Here is a 25,367-nt window from a genome sequence, read left to right on the forward strand (position 1 = left end):
ATGGTTTCGTCCTGTGAAAATATCGCTGACAAGTACCCTCAATCACAGAAACTGGGGATGAGTTCGTATTTACCTATGCGGCCTACTGCTTCTACAAGACCAGGCGATGACATCCATTCGGCATCAACAGACAATTCAACATATATGGATCATTTTCTAAATATTCCTGAAATATGTCCTTCATCCACAGACTATCGTTCACCCCGATATTATATGGGGTCTTATCAAGCAGAAGCATGTCGCATGGAGGCTCTTCAGCAGCACCGAAGTCACGATCTGAGAATGGGCTTACAGGGTGGACGTTCATCATTCTACCCGAATATGAGTGTTCCAAGTAATTTACGCTTCAGAGACAATTGCACTGATGGATTAACAACGAATGGCACAAACAACAAAGCTGAACCCCTTAGTCCTTGTTCTACCGGTACCCCAGCCACTGCAAATGACGGAGAAACACCACCATCATTCTATCCTTGGATGTCTATAGTAGGTTAGTAAAATATTCCGATTTGTATTTCTTTAATTGTAATTGGGACACCTGTCTACACGTGTGTCTAGACAGGGTAGGTAAGTATGACAATAATAAACATTGAGTATGTTCGAAATCATAATAATTGTTTTGTATATCCTTAGTGACATATCCAGTTAAGATAGTCATATTATTGTAAAAATTAAACTGTAAATTCATACGCTTTCAACAGCTGTTTCTATGACCTAGTCACTGAGATTTTATGATTTATTTACTTTCTGTCAATATGATAGATTCGGCTTATAATTTTAACAGTACATTAAAAACATATTCTTATTCAATTTGCATAAGATACCACGATAAACTGAATAACTTCAACCGTTAACTCCGTATTTATCTTTAAACATTTAAATGAAATGCAAAAAATCCACCTTTGTTTCACACATTGCAACACTGGCGCATGCTGTTCCAGCTAAATTCACATTGACTGATTATAGCCAGGGGCCTGCTAGGTATGTGATATTGTTTACGCAATCCCATCAACACATAACATTTGACAAGAATGAATCTTTCATACGACATTTTAACTATATTACAGAAAAAAAATCAAGTCGCTCTATATATCTCAGGTTTCATATTTTGTGTTAAAATGACATTAAAACCGTAGATGATAGTTGAAATGGTACATTTATTGTCGCATTTTAAATGTTTTATATTAAGAAACTATTACCGTAAAATGTTAACTCTCGCTTTAAGGGATGTTGTTCGTCAAGTAGTTTTAAAAGCCTACCAATTACCTGAATAGTTGGTTTTACAATCGTTCTCCTGCTGTAACCTCTACAAGTTCTACTATAAAATGGTAATACGCTCATAAAATCCGGAAAGCATGGCGGTTTTATGGTTTAGTCTTGCCTTTTTATGCTGCAAGACAACTACATGAGAGGAGATCACTTGAATAACTTGAGACAAGTGCAAATGAAGATCCAATTTCGATTTATTATAAAAGCAAATACCAGAATTTGTCAACAGTAAAAAATCTGGGAATAAAATATCTGAACTCTGCAATTTCTTACTAGACTTAGACAGATTTCAAGGAATAGAAAATCAAGTTAACAGCACATTATTTTATTTTTCTCAGACACAAACCACACAATTAATGTTTAATTTGTATGGAGAAATGATTAACTGAAATTACCCTTACTTGACAGATAATTTGCCAGAGAAAGTATTTAAACAGTCCTTAAAAGTCTATGTTAATGGGCGTTAGTGATGTCAATGTGTGTGTGAATAGTACCTGTACAAAGGCAGTGAAGCACATCTTTACAAAGAATAACCTACATATAGATGTCGGGACTTCTGATGCATTGCTAATCCCTCCTGTCTGAAGTAGACTGTCTCTAGGTGAATAACATGTCTTTCTTTCTCCAATGCCCGTATTGTCGTACAATGACAGTTAAAAAAACATGTAGTTTACATTAGGAAAGAAAGACAGAATTAACGTTCATACAAGATATTTTAAAACGAAATCAATTTGCATAATCATTTAAAATTAGCTATTTATATAACATCATGATGAAATATCACACTGTCATTGATTTGTTCTCTTTCCATTGGTAAATGTGTAGCCGAAATATTTAATATTGTGACAGTTTGTTATTTAAATTTATTGCTTATTAAATTTGAATATAACAGATAGATTAACTATTACAATGATGTTATTCTGATAGTATTTTTTTATTAAAAGTGCAATTCTTTGTTTATTAAAGTTATGATTTGCACGTTTTTTTCACAATCGTGTTAATTTGATAACTAGTGTAATAAATACTGTATCGGTATATTTCTGAAATATATAACTACTTAATTTATTCCTTTGTGGATATTTTTAAACTGAAACTAACAAAGGCAACATGAAAGTTGAAAAATTGATAAGCAGACGAAGGACGAGTATCCTCCCCTGCGATGGTTTTTATTTTATGTAGTGAGTGATGTAATTTCCCTGTAATCATATTTATACTGATTACTAAATTACTGAATAAACAATAGCACATACTTGACGGAATATATTTGTTTTGAAAAAACAATTCAATAAATTCTACATTAATTTTAATAACTCACATGAGCAAAGGAGCTGTTTTGTTAGTATTTTTTACAACAAAGATATATATTTCAACAATAACACAAACAACAAATCTAGTAACTAATAATCAATTACAACAAAGTAATTTTCAACCGAATTAAGATTTACATAAATTCTGTTGTATTTGGATTCCATTTCAATTTTTTAATATTTCGTTTTTTATCATCATGGATTCTAAATTGGTGATAAACTATGACATACATTTACAACAGATTATCTTTATTTAATATCCATTCAATATCACATAGGATACTATTTTTTAATCATAAATAATGTTATACAGATATTGTTATGACTGAATATTATCTTACATCATATCTTCAAATAATCAAATAATCAAATATTTTTATTTCATAGAATATAAGTACGTATGAAATACAAATATTTTGATAGGAAAACGGAGATTCCATGTCTGTAGTAATTGGAAACTGATTGGTATCTGCAATATTGTGATGTTGGTATGAACTATATCACAACCTATTTCATTAACGTGCGTGTATTTAAATAATTTATAAAACTGTCATTACCTGTTCATTAAAAGGACATAAGTCCTAAAAAAATATATGTATCAATCCAAGAAGCCTTTCAATAAGTGTAATAAGAAAAGTATACTATGAATAATTCTCTAAGAATCATACTAGACCATCTTATTTCCTGAAAAGCAATTACGCTTAATTTGACATGACTACACTAAGATATGAAGATAAAGTAACTATCGCTCCATCTATATTAACATTTAAAATTCCTTAAAAAGTTATATAATGTTTGTGTGGTTCATGAAGAAATAATACATGTCAGATAAATCATTCTTTTTTTTTACTTTATAATTGGGTAATAGGTAAAACAGACTTAAACACATGTAGTGAAGAAATGGAATCACTGTTTTCTTGATGAAAATTTGGGAATAGGTATTTATAACTTTCTCCAATAGCATTTTAAAAGCTTGAGAAAACGGTATTCATAATTATTTGATACATGTATTAATAATTATAAGGACATTATGGAAACTATTTTCAAAATGGATATATATTTAAAATAAACAGCTATGTCAATATATATATATGTAATCTATGTCAATATATGCAATGCTATAATGAATAGAACTACAAAGCAATCAGGGCATTTTTACATTTTAATAACGTATGACTGACAAATAACAGACATTTACTACATCTATAATGGAATTTTAATAATTATAAAAACACATAACACATTAAAATGCATCAATAGACCACAAAGAGTTATATATCTATATAGGTTAATATATTTATCTCTGTTCTACTTCGTTTTATCACATGAATATCAGTTTAAAAACAGTCTGTATAATCATTTTTATTATGTACTATATATATATATGAAACTTAACGAAATGTTCTCAAGGTATTCAACACTTTTGAAAATTTGATACGAACTTATAATCTTTTCATACTTCAATACATTTGTAAGATATATAGCTGCCTTACACCGAAACTAAATAGACTCAATAAAAATATTTAAACACATGAATTATATAGCAGTTTGACGATTGAAATAATATCCATATGCATATATATCTATTTTTGTACATTCAATTCTAATTTTTCTAGCTTTCATTCTAAACAACTTTTTACTAAAGTTGTGTATTACGTTTAAAGTATAGAACCTTTTAAACACAAAATAATCATTTCACTTGTCATTGCTGTACCTATCTATTTCAAGATTTTGTCGTCCTAATAACGATATCCTAGTCTACAAACGGATATTTGTTACAACTGTTTTCTTTCATTTTGGGCTAAATTTGTTAACCTAGGTACTGCTTGTTCATGTTATAACCTGTTATACTTCAAACACATTATTAGCAAAACGCATGGTATATTTCCATCATTAATCACGTTCAAATACAAAACCATTAGAAATATCTAATACTTTGACATTAAAGTGAGAAATTACAAACGTGTTCTCTTGTAATTGTCTGATAGTTGTATTGAAGACTAATCATAAATTGTTTTCCAATTGAATTTGCATATAATTCATTATAATCTTCGTAGAAAAAAAAAATAAAGCTATTTCAATTAAAATGTTTATATACAATTTATTTGCAATATATTATAAAATCAGAATAAAACAAAATAATACAGGAAAGGTCACCAATAAACATCTTGGTGTATATTTAATTAAGACAGTCAATTCCATCCCAGGAATACTGAGGAGATATCACATGATGTTTAACTGGCCACGATGAGTAATGCATACTGGGAAGAATCAGGAAACGAGAGAAATCAATACAGTTCCTCATTTGCGATATGATCAATTTATAGAGATTTTGACGTCCCAATATTATTGATATTTCACATTCGTTGATGTCTAGGGCGATGGACAATCATTATTCGTGCACAGGCTTGTTGGCTGAATGATAGAAACAGAGAGAAAGGGACCCAATAACGTCACTATCAATGAGAAAGTGGTATTCAGTTTGAATTGTATATACGTCTATTCTAAATAGAAAATGTCATTGAATTCCTCAAATATATTGGCTAGCGTTCGCAGAATTTTGTGAGGAGCGTAATAGGGAAAACAGTTTTTGTGCATTCCACCCCACCAACGAATGATAAAATATTACTTGTGTTGCAATTTGAAGTAAGAAATTGATTGATGCTAATGAAAGGCGGAAACATCCATATAGAACATTCTATATTATCTCCAAGATTATCCTTTATCAAGGTAGCAGACACCAGAATCAATCTCAAGCCTATATGTGTCTTATTGATCTTGTAATGTATTTATTACTTTTTGATAACGTAATAAACTGCATCTTTATCCCTTGAATCTAGGTCGTTTCGGCCACATACCTAGCAACATAATTCGCTGCTAAAGTATTTTGCTTTGTTCCCTAGCCATCGAGTGATTGAAGTAAATACTTAAACACACATAACGGTAGATAACTTAAAATATTGAGTGCAGAAATGAAACATTGGTAACAAACCTGTGGTACTATACATAAGATAACTTTCAATAATACTCATTTGAAATACATAAATAAAACATCAAAGAACTTAAACAGGTTTTTCTGTTTAGCCTTTAAGCTCTGGTGACATTGTCGACTATCATAGCAGTCTCGCACTAACAGACAAAGTCAAGGCTGGTATTATATCCCTATTCATTTGCACTGTGTAAATTGTTTCGATTGTCCAGTACAGGGTTGTCGAAATTTTAACCTGTCGTAACAATGATTTAGCCTTACCTGTGTCGTCTGTGTCTAATGAGTTGTTGGTACTAATTGGTTTAAGTACGTATCAGGACGAGCCATCGCCCGTACAAAAGTCGGCCTGATCATGTCGACTGATCAGACCCCAGTGTCGCTTGATACGACCTTGTGTTTAGGAGGTGAGCTAGCGTAATGATTGTATTATTCTCCAATCTGTTTGATGTATTGTAATACACAGTAGGTCATGCTCATGTCCGAATACCTACATAAAAACATGCGGTAGATCCCATGTAACCTGACAAGCCAATCAAATACTATCTTAAATCATCGCTAGGCACTTACCAATTTATTTAATAAATATTTTGAAATCCTAGATGAGCAAATTAGCGAAAAGTATTTGTCTTCAAAAAGGTCGAAATGACAGACGCGGATCAATTATAGCAAACTAATAATATTGAACAGTGACTCCAATTCCGTCTAATTTTGAGAGGTAGTTATTATATAGCTGCTACGTTGCAATATAATGGTATCAGCATTCAGCAATGAACGTAATGATGAATGACTGACGCTTATACTTTAATCATTAAAACCATAAAGACATATCCCAGATTTGTAAGATGGTTGGTACAACTCAAAGATTCTCATCAACTTGTACATTTGTATTACACACTTAATAGCAAACTCCATATAATGTATCTTCACCAATCTATGCTGATATTATAAAACTACTTGATTATTTGAAAATATGATTAACATTGTCAATGTTTGGATCAATATAAAAATAATAACACATCAAGAATAATATTTTTTACAAACACCATAAACAATTGTAGAATTTTGTTCTGAGAGTTATAAACATTGATCCGTTGTAATCATATGTAAGATTGCTTCACTCTAGATATATATCTGAAATTAACAAAGAATTCGATTAAGCAATACCTTTTTTATCGCTTGTTCCCATTTCTTATTTTCATTTTGGGTATTGCAGGATTACGGTTGCAAATCGTGTTGACAGTTGTTATTCTTCTTCCTGTATATTTTAACGTTAGACATTACGTAATATGCCATTGGTGGAATTGCTATATAGTATAGTATATATAGTATCACATTCTAGTTATGTCTTATATATGAAACCATATCATCGGTATTATACCAACAATTCAAAGAAAATTACATGGGTGCGTAATCATGTTTTAATGTCTGGAAATTATGGGATCTTTAGTATCCAAACGTCATAAAATTCACCAACACAAGCATATCGTTGCCCCGTGTTCTCGAGTTTAACTTCATACACACGCCTGGGTTTAATGTCTAAAGTATACTTTTATGTCTCCAGTTGGGTATATATTTAAGTATAAAGATATTTTATAGTGTCATTTACAGCCTGTATTTTGTATTTGGTCATCTTTTAAAATGTGAAAATGTCATTCAAGAGAGAACGTTTACTGTGTTAAATAAATTTGCTGCGAAGATGTGATATAAATGCTGCAATAAAATAGGTCTCGAGTTATGTTTTTATATGATAACCCCGTTAGGAAATAATGGTTACCTTAATATGAATATATTAACTGATAATTAGATAATATATTTATATATCATAAATAAACAGTTACTTGTATATTAAAATGCATTGTCATAAATTATTCACAATATACCGCTGTTGATGCCAAGTCTAGAACAAATAAAAATGTCAACACAATATCAAAAATGGATACAATAAAATTATTATATTGTCCTAGTTTTAAAAGTTAACATAAGAAATGAAACAGATTCTAAGATTTTCAGAATTTCTCATCGGTTTTTAGCTGGTATATTTCAGAAAATATCTAAATATGTACCAATACCATTTGCAATAAATAAATAAAACATTTGCACATAAAAAACACGAATCATAAGATAGAAAGTTATACTGTCATGTAAAACCGGTTTAATCGTTCAAGTATATGCTTTTTGATATACCATAGAACAGACATAAAACCATTATGAAGATTTTTCAGCAAAATAAACTGGCTTATATGCACATAAATATAAAATAAATATGTGAATGCGAGCAGAGTACATAACCGATTAAGATCTTTTATTAATTCAGTATTTCATTGTTTATTTGATTGTTTTTCTTTTTTATTTAAATATGCTATTATTTCACAAATCACTTTGTGCAACACTATCAAAATGGAAAAACAATATTTCAGAATGTTCGCTGTTCATTGTTCTCCATATCCAATCAAAAATTACAACATGGGTACGTTTATTATAATGATTTAGTACTAGATCTCAAGTTTCTGTCGCACTTGCACTGATTAGAGTAATTCTGCTAAATCGTGACTTGCACCTGGTTTGTTCTGAATAATTTTATTTTACCAATAATAAGTAGTAATAACACTATTGAATCTACCAAAAACATACAAAAAGTTTTCAAACGACAAATATATTACTAATTAAACATCTAACATATTCATTAGTTAAAAATAAAATATGTTGCAATTGATATCTAATCGAAAATAATGAATCAAGCAAAATATATTATAGGAATGAACATCTCGAGACCTAACCCCGAGTCACATCTTTTGTATTGTTAAACATGAGGAACATTATAATTATTAGAAATATCAGTATCTTACTAGGGAAAGTCAAATGCAAAATGAAATTTAAACTAATGACTAAGTTGACCATTGGCATATATAACTCAATAATTTATCACACTATTAGCTAGTTAAATGATCGACATGTCAAACTATTATATTTCTGGTCCTACTTATCAAGCTTGTTGTCCCTTGATTTTTAGTGACAATTCATCATGTCTATCGTAATGAAATAAATGACCATCACATGGGTATATCTTTGGGAAGCATTGCCTTCGCCTCGACCATCTCCGACTCTGGACTTCACTCAATGGTCATAAATTAATAATATTCCTATAATGGTCTAGTTCCAGACATCGTATACAATTAATGGTTTTCTCGGCTGTTTGGGAAAGATATATCATAATAAATAATATTCATTCCTCCCTTCTAATAACATTGTAACACAACACACAAATTACATCGTTTTCCTCTCTGCATCTCTGAGATTTATTATCAACGGAGGTGACAAACCGTTTACAAAGATTCCCAGACACTCGAAGATGTTGCTCTTTATCACGTGATCCGTTATAGAGCTCGATGCATGCGATGTTCGCGCCTTTTCCGTGTCAAGGTCATTGCTATGGAGCATAGTACAGTGTTTTAACTAACAAATTGTACTATATTTTGTCCATGTATACTGCATACACTGTATGCATACATAAGGCGATTGTATGTGCTAAAAATTAATTATTAGAAAAAAATATATGTAATATGACACATAAGAAAGTAATGTATGTTATAACCCTTGGAAATGTTTGCCCTTCAAATGCAGTGCATAATACCCCCATTTATATGTGTTTCACAGGAAATTCTGCACATAGTGCAGCCCTTGTCTAGGTTAAAAGATACAATATCACAACTCATAAAATATGAACTTATAATCATAATATCTATCAGCTGTTTATATGTATATATGTACATGTATTTGTGGTATACATATATTTAAGGTTTTTTTCTTTCAATGATTTTTATCTGGATGATTCATTTTTTCAACTTTAACATCTTCGTTTCAATATATCTGAAAGTTCAGTTTTTACAGTGGGTTTTATTACAAGCTGTTAGACACGGTATGTGATAAACTGTATCTATGTATTTCTTGTATAACATAAATCAAGAAGGCATTTTGTCTAAAACTGAAAATAAGTCTACTATAGCATGGGATATATCTAAACATACGGAAAACATGAGAAAGTGAAGGGAACCATTTTTTTGTACGTTTAGAATTTTTTTATATATATATTTGATTCATTTAATGCAAATTGTTATATAGAAACATATTTCATGATTAATCAACTTGTTTCATTGAAGATAATAAGCATAATTGACATTATTATTGAATAATTGACATTATTATTGACCCTACAAAACCTAAAACAATGCACAGAATGTTAAGAAACATTATATATGGTTTAGAGACTATTTATAGATTTTTAATTTATTATTAAAATCAGTTCGACCAGAAAATCCGACATATTCTGTCCACACTGTTAGAATAATTTATTTGTCCCATAGTTATTACTACAAGTAATTCGTATCCTACAGACATGTATTTGTAAATATCTAGTTGTATCTGGAATATAGCCGTTGATACTAATTCCTTCATCGATATAAAATAAATGATTGTGAGTTTTTTGGTTTTTTTTTCAAATTCACCATTCAAAATGTTATAATTTAAGTTTTTGGCATGCAGCGTATAATTCTGTTTCCTTTCCGAAGAATTGGATGAGGCACGCAGGATCAAGAAAAAATAACTGTCATCAAGGCATCATGTACTTTGTACTTTGTCCTTCAACGTCAGTGTCAGTCTAGAAAACAAAAATGGTGTATGACAAAAAATGCTTAAAACGAAGGATACATATGAAAATATTTAAAAATACTCTATTAATTGAATGATTTCTTGTCGAATATCTTGAAAGATGGATATAGAAATGTAATTTTCGTCTTATCACCTAAAAATAAGATTTGAAAAATGCAAACATTCAATATATTGATTTTCAAGATATATTTTATCAAAAATTGCTAATTATTACAATTTATAAACGTCAACGGTGTGTTTCTACTCTCGATTACGTTATTGAGTTTCTAGTGATAATTCATTAAAATTCAGATGTTAGGTTACAGAATGCAGAGCAAAGGAATAACTTAAATTTGCTTCTGAGTGGCAACGGTGACTTTGAAATAAAAAAAAATATGTATAGTATGAGTACTGGCTACCTAAAAGTACATTGATTTCTATGTTATTTCTCAACAATATCAAACTTTTTTTTAAAATAATACTTAAACAATGGTATGGTTGTAGATATCATATCGCTAAATCACTTTGCACTAAACAATGCATGCTGACAATGACATGCATGGCTATACAGTGCACATCCCAATGTTTTTATCTACCGAGTTTTTACTCTGATGTTGTGATGTCTGTTAAGAGCGTGTGTTACAACTGTAGAACGTGGATCTCTCCCAACTGACGCATTACACTACAGCAATGCCTCGAGGTGGACGAAATTGGGCTTAACACATTTTCACACATATGTGCATTTTTCTGCACTACATTACAGTTACACTAGAGAATCAGTACAAAAACTGTCAAGGTCGTTGGTTGTATAAAAAAAGATCTTCCAGCATGCAATACCTTAGGCATCCATCAGAATAGCCTTAATGGAATGATAAATCGTTTCTACCTGTAGGCAATTTGTCCCGTTTAATAAAAATACGCTTAAAACAATACCATCGCATCGAATAATGAATAAAAGTAATGATTCTGAAATTCAGAATGTATATAGTACAAAATAAAGTTTAATAGGTAACTGTATATGAGTCACTTTAGGAGAGATATGTTCTTTATTTTATGCTATATGCCATGTACTAAAAATCTGATAGCCATCAACATTTTTCGATTTCCATCTTTTGTATTTTTAAACAGAGGATATTATTATGATGAATTTAATTCAGTATCTGATAGTGAAAAAAGCAAATGTAAACTGTAATTAAATCATTTTGTGGCAGGTATGTGACAAGAGCATCATGCATCTTACAGTGTGTTTAATTTGATTGGAAGCAATACTCATACGACGCCAATGAAAAGGATTAGCATTGACAAATATATCAATGATTTATCATAATAAAAGAATTGTATATGAAACTATCGATATCAACGATATAAGCTTTACATTCCTTATTGTAATTTATCATTTCATATATTTGAAGAGGTTACTCGATCTAAAAAGATATTGCTATTTTTTTTTCTTAAACATATTTGGATTCCCAAAAATACTCCATAGTATTATAATAATTATCATAAAAAGCAAGTTAAAAAAATATACATACAAATTGTATATTCGATTTACTCAGTGTCACACTTAAAATTCTCTGAAATTTTCTAAATGGTGAACATATGTGACTATTGAAATATACGCTGAGTGTTTAATCACAGAAATATTATTTATGCTATATTAGTTGTTGTTTATTGATCTCTACCAAGAGCTAGCTGGCGATATATTAGAGATGGTCTATCTTTGACCACTGAGCCAGTTAAAAGTAACCACATACTTGGTGTAGTTAACATCAGATACAAGAAGGCTAGAGTCCGTATAATGAATTAAACAAAACTTATAAATGTGCGAGAGAAAAACATATGAACACCTGTGTCGGTTAAGCATTAGCATATCAGTTGTGCTGATCTTTCTGGCCACCTTGATGTTTCGGAACCGTAGCACGTTACACCTCACTGACCCCACGTGGTCAAGCGAGAGGGAGATATGTCAAAAAGACCGACTGCCCGAGGCGTAGTACAGGTGGCCATACGTTTATTACTGATAATTTTAATATAGACTACAAAGGTAGATATCTTTAGATACTCAAGAAAATATATGTATTTGCCCTTGCTTTACCTTATAACTGAACTTGATAACCTTTTGGCCATAGCCCTTGACCGCTGATATGGTCAGACAAGAAGTCCATCACCAATAATATGGTCAGTCAAGAATCCAACAAAATACAAATCTCATTGAAAATCACATGTTTATTAAACATACACGAACGTCTTCATCTTATTCAGTATAATATGGTTTCGTAGACATGGCATAAAAACGGATATCTATGAAATGCACGTGTTGGTGGTAACATCAGCAGTGCATGTGGTAGGAATCTGATTACATTAAAATTCTTCCATCGATTCTGATAGTATTTGGAAACAATTTGTCATTACGAGGAATCGAGATCCAGACAGCATGTTTTCGTCAACTGAACATTAGATACATGCAGTATCGACAAATCAATATCTCAATAAGGGCTTTCTTGGATAGTGTATTAGCTTGTTTGCGTAATTGGCGCGGCAGCTTATTGCATTCATTAGTCTAATACAGTTTTCTTTTTTTATTCTTTAACACTTCATCAAACAGCTGAATTCAGGATTTAGAAAGAAGAGCGGCTCAATAACTGATAACAAACGCACTGCTATATATGGCAATATAGTATCTACAACGATTTGATAAATGTATATAGGGTATAACATAATGGGAACATATAGTGAGACCAAGACATTCACTATCTCCTTTCAGTATCAATTATATTGATGTAGAAAATATACTAAATGTCAGGTACTTAAATTTGTATCTGTGTTTGATATGAGCTGATGATTAACTAAGATTCCTACTATTACTTTGTAAAAGGAGCGAGGAGAAGAAGTTTGTACGCTGTATGCCTCTATGGATTATGTGGTTCAGTCGGGATGTCGGAATCGAACCCGCAACCTCGGAATAACTGGTCCGTCGCTCACCCAACGGAACTAAAGAGCCAAGCAAGAATGCAATCCTGTCATTTTTTACAATTAAAACTTGCTGCACATTAATATTGTTTTCGAATGTATAAATCACCTAATCCACTGGTTAAAGGTACAATTCGGTCAAAGAGTACATTAAAACGTGCACATATTTCGGAAAGAACCCAGTTCTTATGGAAATTAGATTAGTTGGATTTACTGTGATATGTCAGAAAAGCCCACTGTAGTAAAATGTATGTGAAATGTTCAATCGTCATTACACATAGCCTTGTAAGCCGAACCCTGACCCTTGCCTGTGTAGTAAAGAGTTTTTTGTTTAGAACTACTCAAATCGCTCTAACAGTTGTGTTACCATTATTAGATGCAGATTCTCGTCTAAAAATAATTTCATCTACTCCTCAGTGGTTATGTATTTCATTTGTTTAACGTGCGTGACTTTGACTCGGGTAAGGGTACAGCGTACATGTTGTACCTTCTTAATCGTATTGATCAACGATTTGGAATTTCAATGGTATTAATCAAAATACTTAACAATGTTGTGGAATTTGTCACTATTTCTTGTCATATGTTTCATAAGGAATGTAGAACAATACATTTATGTCATATTTTGCTTCGTGGTTATGTAATGAATTAGCCTCACTGAATTGTCCCTTTAACTTATCAGCATAATCTTCATATAATTTATTTAAGCTTCATGATGTATGACAACTTTGATGTGAATATTCGAAATCTGTTTAGCATTGCAATTAGCTTCAAGGAATTTTCGAAAAAAAAATTCAAGAAAACACCCCGTATTCAGTGTACATTTCATCTTATAATATCTTGTCTATAACATTATGTTTCTAATATCTACAATGTTGACTAACTTAATAAAATCCTCAAAATGTTATTATAAGTCTAGAAATCATAACAACATGGTTGTGTCGCATGCGATAAATTTATCTTAAAATCTTAAAAATATTGTTCTAGATAGAAATAGAATAATTTGGTAACAATGGAAATTAGAACACATCTGATAAATTCTGGAATTTTAACACTTCGAACGACACCAATGTACATTAAACTGACACTCATCAACCGATGTTTTTTACATAAATATTTTACTAATGTTATACTTTTACGAGCTGTGTACGATTCCTACTCGTGGAGGTGGCCGGAATATATATTTATAAGAGGGCCGAATATGTTATGGGTCATACTGTGCTATTTTTCTTTGAAGTAATATTTAGTTTTTGAGTCTACAGGTGTGCTTTTGTCAGTTTTATTTGTTTTTGACAGCTATTTATCATTTATTGTAATTTACCTGTCGACAAACCCCACCCACAAAGCATTCTAAGTCGTGGTTTGATTTACTGATTTAGCCAATGTAATTCACAGGTAGGCATATAAACTACAGTATAATTAAGCAAATATGTTTATGAGCTCGACACGCAAAATATGTATAAGAGGAATTATCTAACAAGGCTATGACATTTTAAAAATAAAGTGTATGATTATGACCATGGTTCTCAATTATATGCGAGAGTTATATTAAGGACATTTCCACATAATTACACTTGTCCTTTACCATTTTTTCTCAGATACACACAATAAAATAAAGTGTTTTCACATCATAATTAATATAGTTTTTGAACTATTTTTGAGGAAATGTGAGAACCTCGCTTTATAAGTTTATAAGATTTATAAGTCATGAAACTCTTGACAAATTTCGATCCTCAGCATACGGTGTTGCATGACTGAGTAGATGGATTGGTAATTAAATTCAAACATTGGAAGTAAAGGGACTAGATTTTTTAGTTTGTACAAAGTCGAAGAAGGGCAGTTTTTTTCTTCAAAATGGCAACCAAAGGGGTCAATTCTTAAAGTCCAATGCCGCTGAAATATCACCAGCTAAGGATTTAAAGTACTATTTATGTTTCGTTCTACGGATAATTTTGAATATTTCCGTTGGGAATTTATGGAAAGCTATGCTTGCTTTACGTTTTAACGAACAGTAGCTAAATATGACCACTTAATGAAGAATAATTTGGTCACAATAAGATAATCAAAAGATGAAATAATAGCGATGATAAAACACCAAAGAAGGTTTTCTTATATTGCGGCTTTCTTTATTGTCATTTGAGATAAAGATATACAATATCAACAATTCAGTGTTTAACTATTATTCATATATTGTTAGAATGAAATATAAAGATATCACGGATATAATTAAATGTTTCTTATCTCAACTCTCATAAAAAGTGATATATATGTATATAGAATGTTACATAGGAATATGGAAAGGACAAAAATAGCATGTTTTCATCAATTTCCATAGTTGACAAAGTTTTTGTATGTGTTGTAATTGGTCTACTGCGTGTCGTATTACGGTAATGGAAGCCCCATAAATGCGCCCATGGGTACCATTCATGCTGTTGGCATTGGTTTGATGCAAGTGTTCTTCCGTTTTCCTCAAGGATAGTGTAATTTTTCACTCATATTGTTCTTTCTTACTCCATTGTTCATATTCTGTCCACGTTCTGGTCATATGCTACTGTTTGTACCCGGGTTTTGCTTTCGTCATCATTAACGTATATTCGTGGTGTTTGCTTGCCATTTAAATGATTGTCATGGCTAAGTCAAATGATGTCATAGACAATGAACAAAAAGTAATTAATAAAATATAAAAGGGATACATTTATAATGCCAAGGAATGAATAAATCCCGATAAATTCCATATAAATTATTTTATTATAAGTCCCCGCAGCAATATCAAACGCGTATGTCATAATGACCAAATAGCAATTTAATTAAAATTGCATAGGTTTTGATAAAGTTATAATACTTTGAAGCGATAAATGATCGCTGAAAAGGATAAGTAAAACACACTGAATTAAAAAAAAATCGTATAATGATACCATGCCTGACTGTTATTGGAAGCAAAACCTCATTATTTAATGCACCACTTCTTTGTGTATATATGTATTTCGCATTGGTGTAGAATTGAATTTTTCTAATAAACAATACAAAATGTTATGAGAATCAAGTGGAAGTGGCGTTCCTATAATCAAACGTCGCCTGTAATTCCTAAGATGTTTGAGTATAAATATGTTTATAAATAGATGAAAATTGAAAACGCCAAGTGTGAATCTGAAACAAACCAGTTTTGCAAAATTCGCTACTCATATACATGCAAGATAAGTTCCAATGACAGCTCGGAAGATATACTTACATATATTTGGTACCTGTATGCAGATTGCGTGAGTTGAGTTCGTGACAGAATATATAACTTTTATGTAACGGCAGTAGCGTTAAAAGCATAAGTGTTAGGTTGTAAAATTTCAATGCTGGTCCAACACACATCAGCATAAATGGCTCGAAGATTAGGCAATATCGTTAATAAAATTTCAACAGGCTTACAGAAGTCTGAATGTATCTGTTCATGCATCACCCCTCGTAACCTTTGCGGTATGGATCAACTGTAAAAATCATACGGTGTATATAAAAATAAAGAACGAACAACACGCACTTCGGTGTAATTACGTAAACTCTCGTGATTTAATACTGTGCGTTTTATAGCATGTCTTGGAAATTGTAAAGACCAGTTTTCTGTACCTCTTGATAATACAGCATTTTTATAGCTGTTTTGGGTATGAGCCTCATGGGAAGTTCGAGGAAGGCAGAGGAGGATGGTAAACGGAAATCGAATTGCTATTTGCTTTATCAATCGTGCAAAGCAATGCTTCCGTACTACTGATATAAATGTTGACTCCAGCTGTCATGCTATTTTATTGTTTATCTGTCAAACTGAAGATAGGTTTGATTCAATCTTCATGGGGAACCAAAAGAGTATTTCTCAATTCATAGATACGTTCTCTTTCCATAAGTTTGATATTCATCTAACTCCGCATACTATCATACATGCTTGTCACTCAAAATGGAGATCAGGAAACTGACTTAAGCTACACTTTCATTCATAAAAAAAAAAATACGGACAGTTGTGGTCTGTCCAAATTTTTTTTTTTGTCTTTATGAATGTCATATATAGTGTCTTTAAATGATTCGTTAAGACGCTGTGCACAGATATTTGTTTAGATGCATCCGCAGTTTACATACATCAAGTGGGTCGATTTCTGGATGCATTTAGACTCCCTACCGAATCCACAAGGATGCGCACAGATGTATATTTAGAAAGACCTTGGATTTGATAACAGTTAATGCTGTAACTATAAACTTCCAGGCAGTATTCAAATGCATCTTAATTAAACAGAGGGCAAGTATTAGTCATCCATCTGAGTCTAACAGAATCTTAAGGTCATTATCGAAATAAAACAACAACATGGTAATTGAAACAGTGTGCTTCACAGCAATAAATACGCGTTCTGTATCGAGACATCAAACGTGTACTGTTACACGTAAATTCATCATAGCATATCATGGGGGACGGGGCTTGGAGTATCCGGGGGTATCAATGATTAGGGGTTCCTTCACTGTGGTTACTGATAAAACAGCTGATTCAAAAATCTACTGCAGTATATTGTTTTGATGTTGTTTGAGCTGAAGTTTACTTTGCCAAATAAAAAAGTATTTTATTATTTCTTTTCTAACTTGGTTAGATAAAATTATTTAAAAAAAACGAATAAGGGGGCTTAATGAACATTTATCGAACTAAGGAATAGACAAGACTTGGCATCTGGATAATTAAGTATATGTTTGCATTCGCTACTCTGAATGCAGGACCTTCCACTATGGGTAAAAGTCGTTTATAAAACTACGGCAGATAATACCATAACGCGAACAATACAATCTAACTTTCACTTCAAAAACAGCTTAGAGAAAAAGGCTAATAACAAACACAGACGTAAGGTAACAACTGTGGAAATATGGCTCTGAAGAGGTAGGGTGATCATTTTGTTAGTTATATTATAACTAATAGACAAATTGGAGTACTGAATGCATTGGAAACATCAAAGGAAGTCAGACAAACAATAACACGAAAATAATGTGTTTAAACTAAATAGATTTTGCTTTCATATTGAACTATGCTAATATTGAATTTGAAACAAAAACATGTAAATGCTTAGTTTAAATAATAAAATTTACATCCTCAAATATTAAATTGGATTGATATTTGAAATGCTTTTCAAATGTATAATTTGCTGTGCATACAGTTTAACGACATCTATAAAAATTTAGTCTATCTAACATAAAGAAACAGGTTGCTGAAGGTAAACAACAAGTAATTGTGATAATAAAAGATAATTATTTGATCGCAGTTGAATAGTCAAATTTTGTATGGTGATTAAATGTGATACTGACACAAATAAAACAGAAATATGCTTTCTATTTGATGCAGAGTTTTGGTGTTGTATTTTGTCTTTTGAACTTTCAAAATTTATTCATTTCAGTATACGTTGATCGGTTTTCTTAACATCCCAAATTACCTTCAGTGTTTGAACACCTGTATTCACACGTTACGATACAGAGTAAGGCGGTACATTTGTTTTATACAGAATTGGACATGTATCCAACGACAAATGATACCCAGTATCCTTTTCATAATTAAGATATGGGTATTGCAAAAGACCAATGCAACAAATACGCACACACAAACACACACATACACACAAAATAAAGAAGAAAAGCGAATAAACATCAACATTTGATTGTTATTTTCAATTTTATTTCGCAGAATTAATCAACATTCCTAGTAAAATGAGTCAAAACTACAAACAATTATCTTGTCTGAGACAATAACATAAATAGTCGATTTCAATTCATGATCAATGTATGTATTATTATCAATCGAGTTCAAGTGAAAAACAAATCACTACAATACGTTATCGCTTGCAGATTTCCTAAGACATTTCCCCTTCATATACAATGATTAAATAGGTCTGTAAATGATTATTTCTTTCACCCAATGTCATTTACACTAGTATTAATCGGTATTAATAGCTTCTCTGTAACAAACCCTGAAGAACCCTTGAAACTGAAATCTTTATATTTTTTGCAATGGTCTCATGAGATACGTAATGTCTTCCATTTTCTCAAAGTGCTAAAATGTTAGATTTGAAGGTGGTATGACCGCATTTCAAAAACGGCTAGAGGGGAACGTGAGTAACCGCAGAAAATTATGATTTATTGAAAACTTAGGAGAGCCGGAGCAAATTTCAAACATTAAACGAAACATTATCTAAATGGTGAAATAGCTATAGTGGTGTGGGTTGGGATTATTTATCGCACATAAAAAGCCATTTACCTCACGCAGAAAAAAAATCCCGGGCCGATATTGGTTGTAGTTTTTACTGAAGGGGGTTTCGCAGAGATAGACCCCATTGTATATGACAAAGTCGGAGTTGATTTATTTGGTTTGTGAGGGCCCACAAGCGTATGAGGCTGTAGTGGTGTGTATCACTAAGAGATATTAACAATTGGAATGAAATATGGGTTGGTAAGCGATATTGTTATAGTGTTGTTTAGACATACCACGTGTTTTCGGGTTTGTTCGCTAGCTGTGACGGTAATATTCTGGGACCTCCCCAGTGACAATGAACCCTACCTGGCGACCTACCGATCCGTCCCACAAACTTACCGCCCAATCTCATACAAACTACGGGTTGTTGAATTTTGCAGTATTGATATGCAGTTACCCTATCCAAAAACAGCTAAGATATTCTGTCAAAGTAATCTGTATACATATGTGTGACCCTGTTATAACTACAAAATCAACGTCCAATGCAATTGAACATGTGACATATGTAAATGCTTTATAAATCAATTTTTTGTTAAAATTGTTTAGACAAAAAAAAAATATAAAAAATATACTGATTCAAGTCGGCAATGAACTAATTACTTATTGGTATGCCGATGTTTCATGATATATTTATTACGTTGTATAATATCAATTATGCACTCCAAAAATAAAAGATTACATAAGGTTAAAGTTCAGCAATATATTGCATGGCGTTGATGTGCACACACACGACTGAATAACATAATTAGCATAAATTTCATTTTCTTAAAGTTAATATATGCATGGGAAAAATATCTTAAAAATTAACACGTAAACAATTCCTAAACAAATCAAAGGCGTAAGTAATGATTGTCTCAATATCAAAGGTATTCAATACATCTGTGTCCAGGTTACTGTTTAATGTGTGTGTATCCACACCTCTTGTAGATAGATTATATTACAGAAACACTTGTTAAACGAATCCTCTTCTGACATATACCATCCACCTTGTGTTATGATGGTATATATTTTTTTTCTGGGAACACAGGATGCATGATAAAATATCATATTGAGAGGGTGTATTGTTCCGTATAGTAACATATCCCTGACTATCACATCGCATCCACACCTGGGATCCAGCCCTACCGTATCTAAGGACAGATCGTGGTTTTTATTACCTATCGGTTTCAAGGTGTGTTGCCAGCCGTCAGTCTTGTTAAGAGGCCTTGCTTTTTATTCGATGTTATAGCAAAGATATTGCATTATTTTATTACTAGATACCATCTTATCTTCCGTAAATTTCAGAAACATTGTCAATAAAAGTAGCAGGCTTTAGTTGTCTGTTTACTATATCGGAGTACTATAGCAACACGGTATGCTTCGATATGGCATGCCAGAGATGTGTTCAAATTAAACCCAGTTTGATTGAAGGTCCTATATCTTTTACCACAAAACTGGAACATCGTTCATCATAGCAGGGTCGAAAACAGTGCACCTAAGTGACGAACGCAGAAATCAATCCGCTAGAACGCGGCTCTTATCTCTACAACAATGTACAAATTGAAAAATATAGGCACAGAAGTCTTTTCGTAATTAAATATCGCTGATTTATTTCTTAAAATGATAAACAGATATAAAACGAAGTAATAAACCAAATTTTGCAGCTACAAATATAAAAAGTTTTCTCAATCGTTTGCTTAACAGTACATGCAATACCGCGTGAAAATAGTTTTTTGAAGAGAATAAAGTTTTAAGATTAAATACGGTATGTAAATCACGACTCGAGTTTCTGTGTATGACATTGTGAACTAGAAATATTGTGTTGGCACTGACTCGCATGATAAAGGAGTACATGCATACCGCTGACACAATTCGTCTACAATCGTACATAAGAGTATCTGTTGGTCATTTACAATTTGATAACATGTTATTCGTCACAAATTCATCCATATCAAATACAAAAAGCGTGCTTCTTTAGCCCAGACAATGCCATTAAAGACGTATATTGGGTTTACTGAGTACTATTTGCAATACCACAAAGGTTTCTACCACTGCACAATGTACATATTTGTTCTCCATTACCCCAACGGTAAGGTAAAACCTTCCTTTTCTTAAGAATAACTTCATTAACGAATTATATTGGTTGTACAGATACTAGACAAAAAGGTCAGCAGTTACATGCTAATGAAAAGCAAACACGTCTGGCGTTGTCTAAAACAAGGATGTGCTATTGTTAACAGGAACAGAAGAATTAACTGTTAGTATAATTCTAGTAGTAGAGCAAGGAAATACCATGACGATATCTGGGTTCTGAACCTCCCCCTATGGTGTGATTTCCACCTACAAAGTTGAAGGTATATTATGTTTTGGTAACACCAGAAAGTATCGATTTCGGAATCACCTTACCGAGTTCCTTTGAGGGTGGTTACGATCTATGTTAAGTGTAATCGACTGTAAAGCCCACTAGCATTACCATAAGTTAACTCACCCCGCTGTATACAATGATAACAAAGCTACGCGTGTACTTTGGACATGCTTTACATTTGCCTATCCTTATAGTCTCGACTCATTGCGATATATCCAACAACTAATTTTTTTTATTCCTGTGTTTCAGGACCCAATTCAAATCAGCGACGACGCGGGCGGCAGACGTATACACGGTTTCAGACACTGGAACTGGAGAAAGAATTCAAATTCAACCGTTACCTCACACGACGGAGACGAATAGAGCTTTCTCATATGCTTTGTTTAACAGAGCGACAGATTAAAATTTGGTTTCAAAATAGAAGAATGAAAGAAAAGAAAGAACTTCAAGCTATTAAGGAACTAAATGAACAGGGTAAAATATCAGACAAAGGGTCAAGAACAGTAACTGCCAGCCCTCCTTCACCAACTGAGTCATCAAGTTGAAAGTCAGTTCGTTAAACGGAAACTACCTCCTAAGTAAAACGATTGTTCGGAGCAAAGCTCCCCGTATGCTTCTCCGACAAGGAACAAAAGAGTGTTCTCCCGCCAAAACGGTGGCTCAAGGAAAAACGTCTCGGGGATGGCGCATGCGCTGTACTATCGTTTGAGTCAAAGTTGGACTTGACTCAAAAGTACCCTGTTAAAACGAGAATCTTTAACAAAAAACGAGAAACCTTAGCAATTATATGATGACATGTTGAATTGATTTACGTGGAATGACTAGCAGCGGTATGTTAAATATTACATTATGATGTCAGAACATAACAATTGGTGTTTTCATCTTAACGTTAATTCTGGCCGGCTCTAGCAAAGTGTCGATGATGCAGAGAGAGTTTACAAAATGGAAACTGTACTACATCAATCAGAATTCCATTTGAAATATGGAGTGAAATCAAATTTTCCATAATATATAGTTCCTTGTAAATAGGGCTTTCAGTGGCAAGCTATACCTTCTGTCAAGAAGGCTTGCTTTTATCCGTGACCTGACCAAACGAGAAAACGACATCTGTCAAAGATTCACATTGCCAACCACATTTGGTGTACTCTAAATATCGCGATGCTGTATCCTAGCCCATCAAATCGTTAGCGGTATGCAAACTAAAAGAATGGATACTATACCATTTATCATTATTTATACTGCTAAAATCATATGGTTCATATGACATAATAGGAGGTCCATGTTATAATTTGAAATCCATATATATGTTTTATTTGTTAGATTCATTCAGTTTATTGTATTAGCATTCAATAGGAACAATATTGAACTTCTATATATTTCTGATAATTCTGATGACCCGTTTCAATTGTCCGCTTTGTAATTTATTCCCATGATGTATTTTCTACCAAGGAGTGTTCTATCATAACATAATGTAGGTTTTCTGCATTCTGATGTGGAAATCCTTTTGGTTATATTTCTGACGGGGATTATCAGGGAGGAGATATCTATCTTTTTTTCCTATCTCAATTTCTATTATTATGTCAAAATTTGTTTCAATCTGTTGCTTTTGTATTAAGTAAACAGTTATGTGTCAATGGCGTAGCGCATTCCCATTATCCCTCGAATTTAACATATATGGTAAACACAGTACCAGTGTTCGGTGATTTATAAAATAACTGTATATTTGTGCGTTTGAAGATCGAATAAGTCATATTCATTTCCACTACATTTTGCATTAAGAAAATATGTTATTTTAATGAGGGAAATCTGGCAAAAATACATATAGTGATACAATTTGAATACATATAAACACTGCCAAGATCTATGTAAAACGCAATAAAATTGATTTCTGATGTTCATATGAACGTTTAAACTACATACTGTCTTTACATATCTTTATAACTGCCAAATTACACAAATATTAACATGCTATTTACATTTTTCTATTACTCGTTAGTAAATTGTATCTATACAAAACGCCCTCTTTATCATATTTATACCATATTTCAATAAATGTCAGAAAACATTAATTATACCAGAACGAAAAGTGTGATAAAATCGCTATATACATAGTTTATAATGCAAAGATCTACTGTATATTCGTATAGATCGTTTTAACATTGAAAATATATAAACGAAATTTGCGTATCATATGAATATTGTCAGCAGTATATCTGTTCAATGATTGATAACGATTTATTATCATCTTCAAAATAGACAAAACATAACTTATAACATATGACATAGAACCAGTTTTCAAAATAAAGGTACTTGAGTATTCATCACCAATGTTGTAAAATTACTATTTATTCTAATCATTAATTTCCATTCAACATAAACATTTCAATTTTACTTCAATACCTTTTCAACTTATTTCAATTTGAAATAATTTGTGCTTTACTTTTATATTTCAAAATTTTTTATTCAAATTCTGCACAAAGACATTTATAAAAAATGATTTTTAAAGAATTATAGATTAATTAGATATATTTTGAATTAAATCTGAAGATATTAATCACAGATAATAAAGAAAATAATTCATATCCATTTGCACGTAGCCCATGTTTATTCAAAAGAATGAAAATCATATCACTACGCACGCGATTCCATATATGGTAAACTTGTGGGACTATCATGTTCATTGTCTATCATCTGTTAACTGTTGCTGTGTTTAATGAAATGTACATGTATAAATGTTATATGCATGTAGGTCCATGTTTAAACGAGAAATCTTCTTTTTGAATTTTCATTGGAATATTATTTGTTAAAATATTTATATTGCGATTCAATGGGTAAATCAATGTTTGGCGCCCGGTTGACCAAATCATACAACACTTTTTAATATTATATTATTTTCTATCAACTCATCAATATACATGCCAAACATCCGAATGCGTTTGTTGCATTCGGGTTGAAATCAGCATACGAGAGACAATTTAAAGATATATTTTCTTAGAACGTGTAACGTAGACTAGAATTGTCAAAGATCTCTCAAAGTGTAAGCTTCTTATGCTTTGTTCGGCTGGGCGCTAACATTTCATTGTTGTAGTCGTCGAAGGGGTAAATATATTTCTTTTTATAATTGTCATTATGGATGTATGTGTGTATGTCGATAAATCTTTACAAGTATAAATCTGAAAACGAGAAAAATTGCAATAAATTCAAATATTGTTGAGTTACATCCTACCTTACCACTTGTTTGTTCTCTTATCAGTAACTGTTACTGCAACCCATCCGACAGATTTCTAGGACCAACGTGTGCAGCGTTTACATTTTTATTCACATTTGATCTATCCATTCTTTAGATCAATCGGTTTTCTTCTTGAATTATTCCATCACCAGCCCAAGTTTAGGTAATCATCAAATAAAAGTGCACATACACGCTAAAGTAAGATAAGGACATTTTATCGCTTTAACCGGATCTGAAACACATTCCCGCGCTAAATTGAAGAATGCGTCACAAAATATCTCTGATCGGATGGTACATAAGCCAATTAATGCATATGGCCCTTTTTGATAAAGCATTTAAATGCATCATGTGTCGATATGAATTAA

At 32.0% G+C, this 25,367-nt stretch overlaps 1 protein-coding gene across 1 annotated transcript; it reads left to right on the top strand.

Moving 5' to 3' along the window:
- Positions 1 to 24,993, top strand: LOC138321838 (homeobox protein Hox-A6-like). Its single transcript, XM_069265832.1, has 2 exons — positions 1 to 490; positions 22,023 to 24,993. The coding sequence occupies exons 1-2, from the start codon at positions 1 to 3 to the stop codon at positions 22,316 to 22,318; spliced, it is 786 nt and encodes a 261-aa protein (XP_069121933.1). The 3' UTR covers positions 22,319 to 24,993.
- The last annotated feature ends 374 nt before the right edge of the window (positions 24,994 to 25,367 follow it).

The sequence above is a fragment of the Argopecten irradians genome, chromosome 4, assembly GCF_041381155.1.
Source record: "Argopecten irradians isolate NY chromosome 4, Ai_NY, whole genome shotgun sequence".
Classification (NCBI taxonomy): Eukaryota; Metazoa; Mollusca; class Bivalvia; order Pectinida; family Pectinidae; genus Argopecten; species Argopecten irradians.